Source organism: Dryobates pubescens, chromosome 6 (assembly GCF_014839835.1).
Source record: "Dryobates pubescens isolate bDryPub1 chromosome 6, bDryPub1.pri, whole genome shotgun sequence".
NCBI classification, from domain to species: Eukaryota; Metazoa; Chordata; class Aves; order Piciformes; family Picidae; genus Dryobates; species Dryobates pubescens.
The window spans coordinates 45,927,819-45,944,166 of NC_071617.1; the positions used below are offsets into that span (position 1 = coordinate 45,927,819).

Genomic DNA, 16,348 nt, shown 5'->3' on the forward strand with positions numbered 1-16,348 from the left:
ATGGCAAGCAAAGCTGGAGTGGGAGTGTGGGGGAAAGGAGAGCATCCAGAATCCTGGTTTGCAGCAATTTTTCCACTGTCATGTGGGAAGGATGTGACAGAGGAAAACTGTGACATGGTTATTGCATCAGATACCCCGAAGTGGAACAAATGATGCCTTTTTTTTTTTTAACACACCACTTTATGGTCTTGCTCCTGATGAGCATGACCTGATTCCCCCCAGACTTTTGTGTTTGTTGTAACAAGCTCTTGAATGCAGCTGCCAGAGTCCAGTGTCTCACATGGCACAAGTGAGCCCCCTATTCAGTAGTCCTTGGCTACTGTCAGCACAAGGAGCAATACAGATGGATTGCTGACACCTTCTCATCAGGCTGAGGTTTAAAAGAAGGTTTCTCATGCATATTCCATTCTAGTCATATCCAAGACACTTCAGGAAAATTTTCCTTGATGAAAGCAACACAAGGCTGGGAGGAGAGGCTGAGAAAGCTGGGATTGTTTGGCTTTGATAGGTTCAGGGAGGATCTTACCAAAGTGTGTAAATACTTGATAGGGGCAGGGAGCAAAGTAGGTGTGGTCAGATTCTTCCCAGTAGTACCAGGTGACAAGGTGAGAGGCAATGGTCACATTTTACAACAGCAGACAGGAAAAGAGCTTTTTCACTGTGAAGGTGATCAAGCACTGGCATAGGTTGCCCCGGGAGGTTTGTGGAATCTCTCTCCTTGGAGACATTCAAAACCTGACTGGATATGATCCTGAGCAATATATGCCCTAACTAAGCCTGCTTGCACAGAGGCAGAAGGATTCAGTGGTGCCAACCAACTGACCAGTGGTGCCAACCACTCTCAACCATTCTGTGTTTCTTCTTTTGAATTCACAGAGTCCAGAAGTATATTGCAAGCATGTGATTTTCTCTCTTGAGCTCCAGCATTCCTCTGTCTTAAATATCAACTCTTTTCATGCTGGCTATATGAGGTCAAATAAATAAGGCCTAATCTGGGAGGAAGATATCACGGCAGACAAGAATGTAAACCTTTCACTTTGCTGCAGTGTGAGTGTCAGATTTCCCTTATTATTTTGCATGCTCCATTCCACAGACTAGCATAGGGGAAGAGAGGAAGACAGGCCTTACATGGCCGTAATCTAGAGCCTGCATCCCACAAATGACTGTACAACTCTGCCAGTTCACAGGCAGTGCCAAAAACTGTTGTCTACTTGCCTTTTGCAGGCTCTCCTACCATTTTTCCTCTGTCAGGCAGAAGCTGTTTTACAAGTTCCCTGGAAAGATGAATACAGATCTACAGCTGCTGATCCCAGGTGAGCTCATGGGTCAGACCCAGTCCATCGGCTGAGCACAGACACTCCTCCTGGCCCCCACACCCTTTCTGTAACCCTAATTTGTCTCCCAGACCTGGAAAAATTCATCAGTGGCTCCAAACGATGACATACATTCATGCTAGTGATTATTGGTGCGAGCAGCCACAGCAGGAGATGATGTTGGGTTTGGGCAAAGGGAATGAAAAGGTTAGTTCTTTTCCTTTGGGTAGCTTGAGTTATTCAAGCGCTGAGTGCTCTAATTAATCTAATTCCTATTTCAGTTGCTTACATCATATTACTACTCTGAAATGCACTTAACTTAGTTTTGAAACTTCCTGTCTCATGCCAATAAGAATAGAGCAGCAGATGCCAGCCTGTGGGCTTGAAAGAAGAGATACATGTCAGGGGTCTGTGAGTGTCTCCAGTAATGTAGAAGGAAAGCTGCGTTCATGATCCCTCCACATCTAAGATCACCCTGTGGTGTAGCCAGGCACAGCCCTACTTCAACCCCTGAAAGCCAGGGCTTAGGACAGAGGGTCAGCACCAGCGGTGAGCAGCAGCACAGCTGGTCACTGTAGCTTTTGTTCTAGGTTGATGCTGACTTAGAAGGCTGCGACCCGCTGCTCCTCCCTGGCTGCTACAGGAGATGATGTGAGACATTAGCTTCTTTTTTGTAGCCTCAAATTGAACATTGTGTTTATGAGCCACAAAGACTTTGATTACATCTCTACTCTGAACAATATTCTGAGGCCATACTGACATCTAATTACCTTATGGCAGCTGAGAAAATGAAGATCTGCCTGTGACACTGGTGAAAGGGACAGAATAGGAAATGAGAGCAATGCCTTCAAAATATCAGCTCTGGATATTTCTGTTGACCTTCAGTACCTGCAGTAAGGATAGATGATCATCCTGAAGTGAGGCTCTTCTTGCTCCCTGTTCTTCTTGTCATGGTGGAAGGGGGACCAGGCCTTCCCCAGGCAGCCGCAGGGAGCAAGATTGTGCTGTGATGGCGTAGAGCAGATGGAGCTATACAGTCAAATTCTTAGCAACTCAAGGTCCTCCAAGTCATGCCTTGACTATAGAAAGTCACTGGCTGCCTATTTTAGGGGGCTAGAGGAAGGACCCTCCCAGGGAACGGCTCATAGGTGTATGGTTGCCAGGGTAAGTCTATCCTCCATTCATGATGACTGTCTCATCAATTTTTGCCTTTTTTTTCCCCCTTACTTGACTGCAACTCTGAATTTCATTGTGCAGCTGCTGTCATTGCTCCCTTCCTCAGGACCAGCAGCTGCTCTGAAGGCACATTTCTGGTGGCAGGGAGGGAGTACGACAGTTTCCACCACAGGGCTGTACTGAAGAGCGGAGTCCTGTGACCTGGTGCCACAGGGAAGAAAGCCATTACTAATCCTTACCATACAGCAGCTCCGCCTGCCCAGCAGGATCAATGGCGCCATCTCAGCCCCATTATGTTGACTCTGAATCAGTGACTAACGCCATGGAGCTGGGAGGAGAAGGCTCCTCCCTGTGTGGGGTACTGCTGCCTGCTTAGGACAGTAAAGTCTTCCTTTCCTCCTCCCTGATTTTGGACGAGGTGGTGAAGCACTCAGTAGCCTTTATGCCCACAGGCTAACCCATACCCTAGAGGAGGATGGGCAGGGCAGAGACCCTGACAGGACATGTGCCAGGCTTGCCAGCTCCAGGAGTATGGGGCGAGCGTGGGTGGTGTGCACCCTCCCCACTGAGGCCAACCTGTTCTGCTGGTAGGTAGAGACAGGGGTGGTTCTTGGAGTCATTTTCAGGGAACAGACTGATGCTGGGGACAACACGGAGACTGCAGCTGCATCCTTGCCTCCATGTTCATGCAAAGTTGGGGGTCCAGCACGTTTAGAAAAGGGTCCTGTAGAACTCACCCATCCAGCTCTGCTCTGCTCACAAAGAGAAGAGGAGACAGCTTTTCAGACTATACCATTTAAGGAGTTCCTAAGTGTGGTGAACCTCAGCTGACCTTGGGGTACACTGAGTTTCCAGCTCAGCAGAGCAGCATTTCATTTGAAAGCACACCACCCAAACCTTCCCTCCTTGCAGCTGGGAGAAGAGAAGTCTGCAGGAGGGTGGGCAGCAAATAGCAGTGCACAGAATCAAAGACAACATTGGGTTAGTGACTCTCAGATGTGGCCAGGTTCCTTCCTAGGAAGGATGTTTCAGATCCACAGGACCAGCTTGAATCTGAAGCAGCTTCAGCAGCTTTTGCAGGCGCTAAGGCAAGGGAGATGGGAGGGTGCCAGGCCCACAGCACTGCTGGGTGCTGCATGTTGGGACACAAGAGTGTCCCCCCAGCAATGCAGTGTTTACAAAGGTGAAAAACATTAATAAGGCACTGTGCTCCTCCTCTTCTTTCAACAAGATCAAGGTGTGTACAGGACAGCATATATGCGTATACACGTGCACATACACATGTGCACACTCCAGCTGTTGTGGGATACTGCTCAGCTCAGGATTATTCCAGCCAGGCTGCAGTCAATACCAGCAAATATAGTATACGTCCCATCTTGCCCACAGCAGCAAGGGAGCCGTGTCAACTCAATGCTTTCTTCCCTTTTGTGAAGGACTTGAGGTGTTTTCAGCAGCATATGGAGCTTGGGTCCCAACGACCTGGGCTCCCAAGAGCACGTAGTCTGGCTGCTGCACCAAGCAAGTTGTAGGGAGCGAGACCTTCCTTGCTGTCAGATCACCCCTCCACGCTCTGCCTGCTCGGCATGATGCACAAGACAGGTTCAGTGTAAGAGAAGAAAAAAAAAAAAGCAGAAAAAAAAAAAGCAAGCATGTGAGATCATATAATTAAAGATGGTATCAGAATGTCTAATTAGGATGACTGAGAGAACTTGGCTGGGAGACGCAGCCAAGAGCTGAGTTAGTGTGTTTGCCAGTCCAAAGCTCCTTAACAGTAATTAATCCTTAAATGTCCAATTGTTCAGAGTTCAAGGAAACACCTCCTACTACTGTACTTTGTGTTCCTGTTAAGCAAGGAGACACAGCAGGGCGTGTGCCCTTATTCTGTAAGAGCGACACGCCTAGGGGTGTTGTTAGGAACTAGACCGAAGGTTGAATATAATTATTAACTACCTAAGAGTTCCCAGCATTGCACAATTACCCAGGCCGCCTTGCAGCTGTGTGCTCGCCCAGTTTGACTTTTTTTTTTTTCCACTTTGTTGGGTGGTTGGTTGTGTTTTTTTGGTGGGTGGTTGTTGGTTTTTTTTGATACAGAGATGTGGCGCTCTAGGGGTGTACAAATCGTACTGCAGTGTCATCTGCTCCCCTTCCAGTGTCCTTTACGCCACCGAGCCGAGATTCATCCCCCCCATCCGGGGGCTGCGGGGAGTGTATATACATATAAACATGCTGTATGAAAGTCAGAGGTCTCCACTGAAATTCAATAGCCTTATTTACATCAGTTGCAAATTTGACCTAGAGATTTTTCCCCCTTTGTTTTGACGCTGTCAGCGACTTTTGCATTAACATAAAAGCCTTGGCTATTTACCCTTGTGGGTTTTTTCGTTCTGTTTGCATTTTTGAGGTGGATTGTGTTGGTGTGTTGTTTTTTTTTTTTCTTTGTTGATGTTGACACAGGGAAAACCTGAAGGAAAGAAGCAGAGGTTTGACATGGTAGGGGAATTGGAGTGCTTGCCCTGCTGTACATCTTCTGTTGTGGCCTTCCAGTATTTGAAGGGGGCCTACAAGAAGGCTGGGGAGGGACTTCTCAGGATCTCAGGTAGTGATAGGACTAGGGGGAATGGAATGAAGCTGGAGGTGGGGAGATTCAGGCTGGACATGAGGAGGAAGTTCTTCCCCATGAGAGTGGTGAAGCCCTGGAATGGGTTGTCCAGGGGGGTGGTTGGGGCGCCATCCCTGGAGGTGTTTAAGCCCAGGCTGGATGAGGCTCTGGCCAGCCTGATCTAGTGTGGGGTGTTCCTGCCCATGGCAGGGGGGTTGGAACTAGATGATCCTTGTGGTCCCTTCCAACCCTGACTGATTCTATGATTCTGCTGGCACTGGACCCTTGTCTGGGCACTCACTGGGATGGTGAGGGAGGGCACTCAGGTATGGGCGGCGTGTGCTGCTTGCTGTAGGCAGGTGGGTTTGAGGAGCAGAGCCGCTGCTCTTCAGAGCCTTCAGGAGATCACAGCTCAGTGGTGGCATCACATACCACCTGCAAACAGGAGGGAGCTACGTGTCATTTCCTCAGATGCAGCATCATCTTTTAAGTTGCATTTCTGTGTTTTTACCTCTCCTGTCTTTCTTTAATTGCCCCTTTCTGGCGGGTGTGGTAAGGCCCGGCTGGGAGCCGGCCGGCCAAAGTCGCTTCTGCAGGGGATCATTAACTCGGGCGTCAGCCAAGGCCATTTAATGTTTATAAAACTCAGACAATTAAACATGGTCTCAGCCCTGAAATGCTATAATTGGAAAGTAGACTGTGACCACGTCCAGCAAGAGGGACCAGCTCCCCGGCACTGAGGCAGCTGCCTGGGCAGGGCCATGTCATCCTGCCAGCCCAGCTGCGCCTAGCCAGGGTCGCACCATGCAAACGCCTGGCTGGGAGGGACCTTGCCCTGCTGAGCCTGTACACTAAAGACATGAAAACAAAGGCTAGGGAGGGAAACAGAGGCTTGGCTGTGTGTGGGAGGTTCCCCAGGTACAGGCCACATTGTGGCCCCACAGGTTCATGGCAGACCCTGGTGCTGGCCTGCAGGCCTTTATCAGGGCATGACAATGCTCCCCCTGCCACGCTGCCATTTTGAGAGGGTGAAAGAACTGGGCTGGTGCAGTCACTGCTTCCTAGGGATTTGGAAACAGCTGTTATACAGGCCCTGGGCCACAGGCGGGCTTTGGAGAGCAGGGTGGTTGGGGATCTTGTTGGTTGATGTGGTACTCCTGCATCCTGGCTTCCAGTCTTGGTTCTGGGTACCACAGTATCGAACACCATTGATGCTTGTTCCCTGCTGGTGACTGAATGGCCTCTGGGAGCTGTGTGAGACAGCTGTTGAACTTGCTTTCCAAGCAGATCTATGTCTTCCGTAAAGTTTGATGAGTGGGGAGGATGCTGAGTACCAGACTGGGATCACCACAGTCCTGCTCCAAGCTCTGCAACTGACTCACTGTTTCACCATGAGCACATCACTTCACCTTCTTGTGACTCAGAATTTTCATCTATCAATTAGGCATTTATGAGGTTTAATTAAGGTCTGTGAAGCCCTTTAAGATCCTTGCTTGAAAGATGCTGTGCAGGCACAAAGTAGTGTATGCAATGAAGAAAATAAGAGAAATTAAATGCTCCAGACGAGAGAGAAGAGAAGGCAGGTTTCCCACTGCTTGGTCTCCCAATTACATACTCTTTGTTTGGATGGCAACCTCACTTTAACCTGTGGACAAACGAACTTGTTCACCCATTCTTGCAGCAGACAGGCAATGACGTGCAGCAGTGTCTTACTCATTAGTTAGCCTTCAGTCATCTTTCCAGAAGTATGAGTAAACGGGGAAGGGGGAAGAGAGCAAGGGCGGGTGAGGAGTGCAAATTCCAGAGAAAAGGGAAGTATCAGAAAGCAAGCTAGGATGTGCAAGGGCCTTGATTACTGCTGCTGAGATCTATCCGTGCATAGTAACACACAGGAACAGATCTCATCTGTCCCTAGAGGTACGTGCCCTGGAGCAGGGAAGAGCTGGTGAGTTGCAGCAGAGGGAGAGCAAGAGACTCTTATGCAAGGCATCTATTTCAGCGTCAGAGAAGGGGTAACCTCAGCTTGAAGAAGTCTGAGGAAAGCGTTTGAACCTAGCTAGAGTGAAAAGCTGTTGTGCCTATGTTTTTTAAAGGCTAAGGCCTGGTTCGCAGCGGCCATTGGACGCACACTTCCTTTGAAGCTCCTACTGAAATGTTAGCGTGTGCTCAAGGCCTTCACTCAGCAGGGGTGTGACCGCATTTGTTTAGATGCTTGGTGGAAACCACATATAAGGTGTAGGAACATAACAGCAGCTGTGAGACTAGTTGGACCACAAAGGTCCTCAGGAGCTGCAGAAAGCAGTGAGGTGTGAACAGCCTTGCCATACGATTCATAAGGTCAGGCTGACCTAGGGGAGGAATGGGCAAAGGGGAACCTCCATCTCCAATCTTTATTTTCTCCTTTGCTTGCTGTACAAACAACCCTGTGGAAGCTGGCTCCACTAGGTGTGGTCTGTGTATGCACTCCTGGGCGTGTCACTTTGTTATGTTAAAAGGACCATTCCTCACCTGAAAGTACTCATCCAGGTTGTCACTGACAGCCATATCAAAACTCATGACCCCTCCCATCCCCCACCTGCATGCCTGCCTTCTTATGTAAGAGACCCAGCGAAACCTATTGAGATGAAATCCAAACTCCCCCTGGGTTTGGAGTCTTTGTTCCACACTGATCTGGGACCACTTTGCATATTTTTCTTCTGATCTGCCAGGGAAAACAGATGCATGGGTAAATGCTGCTGGCCAGTACACCACCCTGAGTTCAGGGTGATTGTCCTCACTGTCCTCTTCTCTTCAAAACAGCTTCCCCAGTTCATCCATATTTCCTCAGGGTTTCTCAAGATTACTGTTGCAGTACCTGGTATGTTCTAATCCCCATCTTTCTGAAAGTGCTGGTGCTCCAAATTTGGCATAATGTTTAGTATCAGTGAGTACTTTCTGCGGGGGGGATAAAGCATAATAATGACCTTCTGTGACATATTAGGATACTCCATTAACATATCCCAAAGGAAATGTTTGGGTTTGTTGCAACAGCTGCATACCATGGACTCATTACATTATCCACTTTAATTCCTCCAGATCCTTTTCTGTAGTACTTCTGCTTAACCAATTGTTCTAAGTTGTTCATTTATGCACTTAATTTCTCCTTCCCAATCATGTACTTTACTGCATTTGTATTGAATTTTATCCAGTTGATTCCAAGCAGCTTTTGCAACTTATTGAGATCACTTGAAATAATAATGTGCAGATTAATTGTTCAGAAAATCCTATGCACAGGCCACTGCCTGCACCCAATAGATGCCTCCAGAGCCCAGCCTTTCTGCCTTAAAAACAAAAGCCTCTAATACTTGATGGCATTCTTGCAATATTCAGCTGAAATGTCAGGATGAAGCCTGGCAAAGCTGTGAATTTTTGGAAGGCTCTTTCAGTGGAAATATGGAATAAGAGCATCTGTTCAGCTGGCAGTGGCTTTTGGTCCCTGATCATCTCGTGTTGGTTTGAATCACTGATAGTTCTGTATTATTAGTGGTCTTCAGATAATGCAGTTGCTGAAAATATGCAATCTTGAAATCAGCTTCTTTCTGCAACTTGTGGTCATGCACCTGGGCAACTACAGGTCTCATTAAGAATCCCCTCGCCTGAGCTTCCCTTTCTAAGGACTGGAGCGACAGCTCAACTACCGCCGCACGTTTTCCTCGCTCGCATTCTGAAGGGGCAGGCTACAGGCTGTGGTCAGGACTGACACTGTGGGAATTTGGTGCCCCCTGGTGGCAACTATGAACGTTACAGCCGGGAGAAGCAATTGGGTCCCTCCAAACTCAAACTGTCATTCAGGCCAACTGGCCAGGTGCTCCAGGCAGAGCAGTGATATACCTTTCCGCCCTACACTGTAAATATTTCTAGTCCTGTCTGGTTTCTATAGTTTCTGTATGCTCACCCCTCCTATTTATTTTATGCTTGGTTGGCCGCTCCCCTTTCTGGAGTGCTGAGGTGTGTGTGACTTCGGGTTCAAGATTGATTTGATGGTGTTTGCTTGTTGTTCCCCTGTGATATCTTTGCCTCACAAAACTAAATTTACCTTCTGTAAGCACCTCTTCACAGTCAGTGAAGGCATTATCTGCTTTATCTGCTTCTCCTTGCATAGTCCCTTAGTAAATTAAGTGTGCCTGTGTCCAAAGGCCTTTTAACCCACATCTCCAAGCACTGCATCTTCAGGCTTGGCACAGTGTGGTTCGACTCACTGGGTGAAAGGACTGGTGAACAAGAAGACATGGTGCACCTGGATGGCTCATGTTCGGCTCTTTTAGCTACAAAACAGGTGAGAGCAGCTCAGAGCGTTGCATAGGAGCTGAACACCACAGTGTTTGCCACAATTTGTGGTATATAAAGTATGTAAAGGGAGGATGCTGAGCCATTAGCTCCTACCCCAGGTGATTCTGCTGGATATGGATGAAAATTGGTCATTTGGAGTGTAAAGTTCTGTAAAGGATTGGTGCAGCTGCAGCCAAAGGAGACCAATGGCCTCAATCCCTTATAAAGAAAAGCAGCCTTATCTACTTTTCCCATCTAATTCACTTGGTAGTTTTCCTCAAGGGCAGCACAAGTATTAATGATGCAAAAGGAATATAACACCGTTGGGCCTAACTCATTGAGGTCAGAGGAATATGTTTTCTGACATGTAGAGGCAGGCTAAGAAACAAACTTCTATGGGGGAGTCAGGTAAACAAAGGGCTCTTGGGGTGTGGGTAGATGGACTAGCAAGTCTGGGACACCATGGCACCTAAACAGGCTTACCTCACTCACAGAGTGTGTATGCTGTACCTTCATGTGGGAAGAGCTTCAGAGAGCACTGGGAGTCAGGAGCTTCCCACACGGTAGCTGTGATTACTGTGCTGGCTGAAAACAGAGACCCTTTGTGGTGTGAATACAAACAGCAAAAAGTTGGCATTGCTTTGGGAATTGTAAAACTTAATGAAAAAGAATAGGAGAAAGGGAATACTTTTGTTTCCATTTTACAGGTAGCCACAGCACTTGGAGACTTGGGCTTCAGATCACTGAAGTATCCATTTAGGTGCCTGATTTTCATGCAAACGTTTGGGAACTCGGTGCCTCAATAAATTCACCCAGAGACTCACAGGATGAGGGCAAAGTTTTCTGGTATCTACTCTAAAAAAACTCCATCATTGTCTATCAGAGACAGACAGACTGCTTCCCTTTGCTATCTGCCTTCCTGCCAGTGCTGCTCTCTCAGGACTGTAATTGCACTGATGGACTCTGTGGCTGTAAAAAGAGCTCTCCAGAAATGAGCATTGTCCTGATGTGATACCTGTCCAGTCAGCTGAAGATGAGGCCATAGGGAGTATCTTGTCCCCAGCTTCTTGCTGCCTACAGAATCAAGCAAATCCTCGTGATACAGAAAAGTCAGTGGGGAATCTTTAGCAGAGGATCTTTAAATCTTGTCTTCTGCTGTTCTCTGGGGATTCAGAGTCCTCAGCAGGCTTGCAGTCAGTGTCAGATTTCAGATGGCCTACAGAAGGGCAACGCCTAGCAGCAGGATACTCATTCACCCTCTTTTCCTTCCCACAGCCTGAGGGCTCCTGTCTATGGCAGAACAGAACAGAATAGAATAGAATAGAATTAACCAGGTTGGAAAATACCTTGGAGATCTTCAAGTCCAACTTACTATCCAACACCATCTAATCAACTAAACCATGGCACCAAGCACCCCATCCAGTCTCTTCCTAAACACCTCCAGTGATGGTGACTCCACCACCTCCCTGGGCAGCACATTCCAATGGCCAATCTCTCCTTCTCGGAAGAACTTCTTCCTAACATCCCGCCTAAACCTCCCCTGGTGCAGCTTGAGACTGTGTCTTCTTGTTCTGGTGCTGGTTGCCTGGGAGAAGAGACCAACCCCCACCTGGCTACAACCTCCCTTCAGGTAGTTTGAGACAGCAAGAAGGTCTGCCCTGATCCTCCTCTTCTCCAGGCTAAACAACCCCAGCTCCCTCAGCCTCTCCTCCCAGGGCTGTGCTCCAAACCCCTCCCCAGCTTTGTTGCCCTTCTCTGGACATGTTCCAGCAACTCAACATCTTGATAGGCCCAGAAACTGCTGGAAAAGGTAGTGAGGAACAGTTCTACCTTTTTCTACAAGGGTGCACCGTGTTTTTGTGACAGGCAATGGGGCATGACACCCCAGTGCCAGCTGTACAAGCTGCAAAGGCAGGCTAGGGTACCACCATCCTTCCAACAGTGCCAAGCATATCTGTGGAGATGGACTTTATGCTCTACTTTGATGTCAGCCTCAAGCCAGTGGCTAAAGGGTTTGTGCCTTTGCAAGGCAGTCAAATAGCCTGTGTGGGAGGTTGTGCCCTCCTTCAGCACAAGGAAAAAAAATTGAGTTTCATTCACTTACTAAAGTTTTATCTGAGGTTTCACCAAAATATTGTTGCCTTCAGCTACTGCTGTGTGTTTGTACACCCATGTTCCTAGCTCATCCAAAGTATGGGTGTAACGTCAGCTGTGACCTTGCTTATTTACTTATCACCACAGCTCCCATCTCTATAGCAGCACTGCCAAGCCCAGATATCCAAGTGAAGGGTCCAGTGCTCTAGTCAAGAGAAGAGCTTAGAAAAAAATGAGCTTAGAAAAAAATGAGCTTAGAAAAATATTTGAGGCTTTGTGTTTGCACTTGTTTTTACAGATATTTCTTTTTGAAAGCCATTTTAGAAACAACTTAGATCCTCCTCATTTGCAATCCCACAAGTTTGGGATCTTTTAAAGAGAGCACCAGGTATCACAAGGCCTTTGGTTCATTTCCAGTAATCTAGCCATATGCAGAGCGGTGCTTTACAGCTCCCACCCGTAACGGCTGAATTAAGGTTTGGTTTGTTTTCCTTTGCGTATTTGCACTTTCTCCAGCAGGTGGTAGCAGCCTCCTTTAAGCTGCGCAGCTCTCCCGCATGCTGCAGCAGAATTGCTGTGCGGTAGACCATGTCCCTGGCTGCCCTTGGCTTCACTGCATGTTCTCACTCTCCGCTGCATGCCTGAACTCTCCAGTGGAGGAAGAGCTGCTGTTTAGGTCCAGAGTGTATGCTAAATTCACCAGCCACTTGAAGTGCAGCAGCAGGAGACAACGGCACAATGTTACTGGGAAACATGAAATGCCTCAATGCTGTGTATGATTTATTCCTGACAGTTTCACAGCACTGTTGGGGCGGGGGGGCAGCGTCTCATAGATGGAACAATTCAGGGTAAATCTAAAACTTAAGCTCTAAGGCCTTGTCTAGGCAGTAGGATCAGCTGAAGTGCTGGCAAGTAACAGACAGGCCATATCTTCAAATAAAATGCAGAACAAATCTGCTTTGTATTTCCGTAAGTCCTCTGCTGTGCTGGTGTAATGTGCTAGTTTTGTGTATGCAATTACATCATCCTCTGCTACATGGCCTCTACTCGTTAGTAACTGAGTGAGCTACTTCCCTACCTTAGTAAAAGGCTGTGCTTGTGACAAACGTCTTGGGTTTAATTATGAGTGATTGAGGGCTATGGTTTATTGTGTGTCTGTTTTGATGTTGTTCTATTTGTGTTTTCTTTTAATGTGCAGCTGTAGATTCATTGTTTGTATTTTAAAGGGCTGGTCCTAGAGGGGATGACGAAGATAGGTTTGCAGATCTTCCAGTTTTCAGCACTCTATATAAGTAAAAGGACTGCAGGAAAGAGCTCTGTTTATGTGAGCAAGTAAGAAAACCAAACAAAGCAGCTTAAAAGATGAGATAGAAAAATCCCTTGCTTTTCCCAGTTATATCTACCCTACCAGGTATGAGAGGTGAAGCTCTAGGCGTATTATAAGTCACCTAAAAATGCAGCAATGGGCCAAGAAGTTTGGCTGATGTGTTTTAATGCATATGTTTGAGTACCTGCCTGGGTGTTGCTTCCTGTAAAGCTGTAACTGGGGCCTGACTTTGTGTTTTTGTGGTTTTGGTTTGTTTTTTTTTTTGGTTTTGTTTGGTTTGGGTTTTGTTTTTAATTATTTTATTTTTGGTGATATTTTGCACTGTTGGGCCTAGACATGTGAAACAGGTCTTTTTAGAACATACTAAAGTACAAAACTTTTGTTTTTCACCACCAACTCCATGCAAAGAATTGTATTAGGAGCCTTCTCTGTCCAGGACAAGTGAGAGGAAACTCTCACACTTCAGGCAGAGTTAGCTACAAGGTCCCCCTAACTCCTTGTCCCATCTGAGCAGCAGCAGGCACGTCAGGGAAGACATAAGATGTTCTTTCCTGGTCATTAGCTAATTAGCTACATGGTTGCAGCATCCCCTATGAAGAGAGAGAGATCCCTGGGGCTGTTTAACCTTGAGAAGAGAAGACTGAGAGGGGAATCTTATCAATGTATATAAATATCTGAGGGGTGGGGGTCAAGTGGATGGGGCCAAGCTCTTTTCGGTGGTGTGCAGTAATAAGACAAGGAGCAATGGGTTCAAACTTGATCATAGAAGGTTTCACCTTAACATGAGGAGAAACTTCTTTACAATAGGGATGACAGAGCACTGGAACAGGGAGGTTGTGGAATCTCTTTCTCTGGAGTCTTTCAAAACCCACCTGGGTGCATTCCTGTGCGGACTACCCTAAGTGATCCTGCTTGGGCAGGGGGGTTGGACCCAATGATCTCCTGAGGTCCCTTCCAGCCTCTAATGTACCATGATATTGTGATATATCCCTAAACAGCACCAGCTGAAACCTGGCTCAATCTCTGGAGGTACCCATGCCTCGTGTAGATCCATCTAGCTTTGCTCTTGCAATGACACAAAAGCTTTAATTTGTCTCTGACAGCTAATGAGAAAACTTCCTCTTCTTCCTTTTGCAAGCTCCCCTGATCTTTTCTGGCACTTGCTATTTGCTATTCAGTCTGCTAGCTACTTTGATGATTGGGTGGTTGGAAGGAGTGTTTACAGAAGATTTAAAAACCTTGCAGTTAACACTGTTTCCCTTCTAAGGCATGTCACAAGGTCTAAAGGCTAAACTCTTACTCTTGGGGCTGTGGTTTCTGGTAAATGTGTGAATTAATGCTACAACCCTTTCTGTGTTCTGCTTGTTGTGCAGTGCAGAAGAGGTCTTCTGGGATTTTAAACACATCCTGCTCATTAAGAAATCTTTTTCTCAAATTTGTTGAGACCTTTCTGTTGAGGAATGAAGCAGCCACAAACCTTTGCATGCAATGACAAACCCCACCAAAGGTAACTCCCAGCCACCTTGAGACTGTGCAATGCCACCTTGACTGGCAGGTGGCTCTGCCTCACCTGGAAACTCCCTCATCCTACCCGTGTTCCTGGGAGCTTAATTTCAGCTCAACCTAGGCAAGGGATCTGCTACCTGGTGTGTGTCCTGATATAGAGTAAGCTTCTGATTTTTCATTACCCTACTGGTCAAAAGAGTTTCCATGTCTAATTGTGTTTCAGGTTGTGAGGCCTGAATGAGTGTGTCCCTCTCAGACTTGCCCATGCTCCTGTGTCTGAAGTAAGCACCCCCTTGTACTGGTGAGGTCTGTAGTATGTTTGTAATGGGATGAGTTTGGAGGCTCAGGAGGTAGAAGAATGCATTTCCTTGTCAATGTGGATTCTTTCTTGCCTGTTACTCTGAACAATAGCTGTTTGCATTCAGAATTAATATTATAGTCCTGTCTTTTGAGAAGCAAAGTGAGCCTAAGATCTGTCTCCAACATGTTCCTTTAAAGAATGTAAAATTTCACTCATGAAACCGCAGAAAGCCAAAATAAACACTTCTTTGAAGGATGAAGGTTAGGCTGCCTGAGATCAGGGTGTCAGTGGCTTATTTAAACATCTGAAGCTATTTACTTAAGCAGTTTCCCATTATTCATGTAGGAGCTGTATCTAGGTGTCAATGGGTTTGGAAGAGACCGAAGGGCACTCTCGTGTTTTGTGCTAGGACAGCAGGTTGCTCTCCAGAGGCTTGATCCTCACGCTGTAACTGCCAGCAAGACTCCACTATGCTTCAAGTGTCACACCATGGTCTAACTGACATTTCTGTGTGCTTTTTGAATCTGCAGAAGTGACCAGACTACTGCAACTACTTTTTAGTGAGTGATTTGGAGGCCTGGGGTGAATAAGGGTGCTTGTCCACCAGTGCTGTGTCTTAGCAAACATCAGTGAGGTATATCCCAGTGGAGGAAAATTCAACATGAGGAGAACTTCCTACCTGCCATGGGCTGAAGCTATGCCTGCTGCCAAGACTGGTGGTGCTCAAGGGTTTCCCTCAGCACATCTCTGCTTCTTCTCTCACTACCAAGGAACTTCATGATCTTGGATGACATAGGAGAGGTAACACAACCTTTTCATTGTCTCACTTTAGGACAGGGTATCACAGCACTAGGTAGAGGTGCATTGTACTACATCATGGCTTGCTGCTTATCTGACTGGAGGGTCTTCTTACTGGGATCACAACTCTCCCATACTCTTCTGAGCTGTATGATGTTCTTCACACTCCCCTGGTAGCCAGCTGAACACATATTTTTCATGTTTTAGTGAATTAAATTATCTTGGGGAAGGAGATGGTGGTTCTGGAGTTAGTGGAAGATAGGCACAGCATGAAGCTCATTGAAAGCAGGCAAGGAGTGGAGACAGGGTAGGTGGCAAGAGGAAGAACACAACCTTCCTCTTTGGGTGGATGTGCACTGTTATATAAGGCTCAGTTGCCCTTGTTGCCTCAGGAACAGAGGCTCCTTCCTTGCCTGGTAGAGGCAGGCTAAGGGCAAATTAATGTGTAAGGTATTACCTGGTAGAGCTTTGACCCTGCTGGAAGCTGACTCTCATGATCTTGGTCCTTGCATTTGCTGAGAGTCCCCCTGAAATGTGGCCAGCTGCCTCTTAACAAGTGAGAGAAGTTGTACCACTTCTGAACTCCTCTGACCCTCGGATGGGGCGGTTTGCAAACCGGAGGTGCACGTGTCTTTCGAGTAAAACACCATTGTTGTTTTGCTTTCCAAAGGTAAAGAGGCCAATAAAATTTATGACTGCTGAGCTATCAACTTATAAAAATATAAAGGAGGGAAAGAAGATAATTTATTTCTTCACAGCCTTGAAGTCTAATAGTGCTACAGGACCATCAATTCATAGAGACACTCACAATGAAGCTCCTGTTAGGCCTGTTGTTTCTTTGGTTGCTCTCCTCAGAAGGTAAGTTTTGAAACCCCCTTTGATAATTTGAGTTACAGGGGATTTAGGAACCTGTGCTTTTAGTTGTT

General features: G+C 46.9%; 1 protein-coding gene across 1 annotated transcript in view; it reads left to right on the top strand.

Moving 5' to 3' along the window:
• Positions 1–16,348, top strand: part of PLB1 (phospholipase B1) — a 128,945-nt gene that overhangs the window by 7,473 nt on the left and 105,124 nt on the right. The window contains exons 2-4 of the mRNA XM_054162299.1: positions 1,252–1,313; positions 1,406–1,520; positions 4,581–4,725. Of these exons, the coding sequence (XP_054018274.1) occupies positions 1,252–1,313; positions 1,406–1,520; positions 4,581–4,725 (322 nt within the window). The remainder of the gene's footprint in view (positions 1–1,251; positions 1,314–1,405; positions 1,521–4,580; positions 4,726–16,348) is intronic.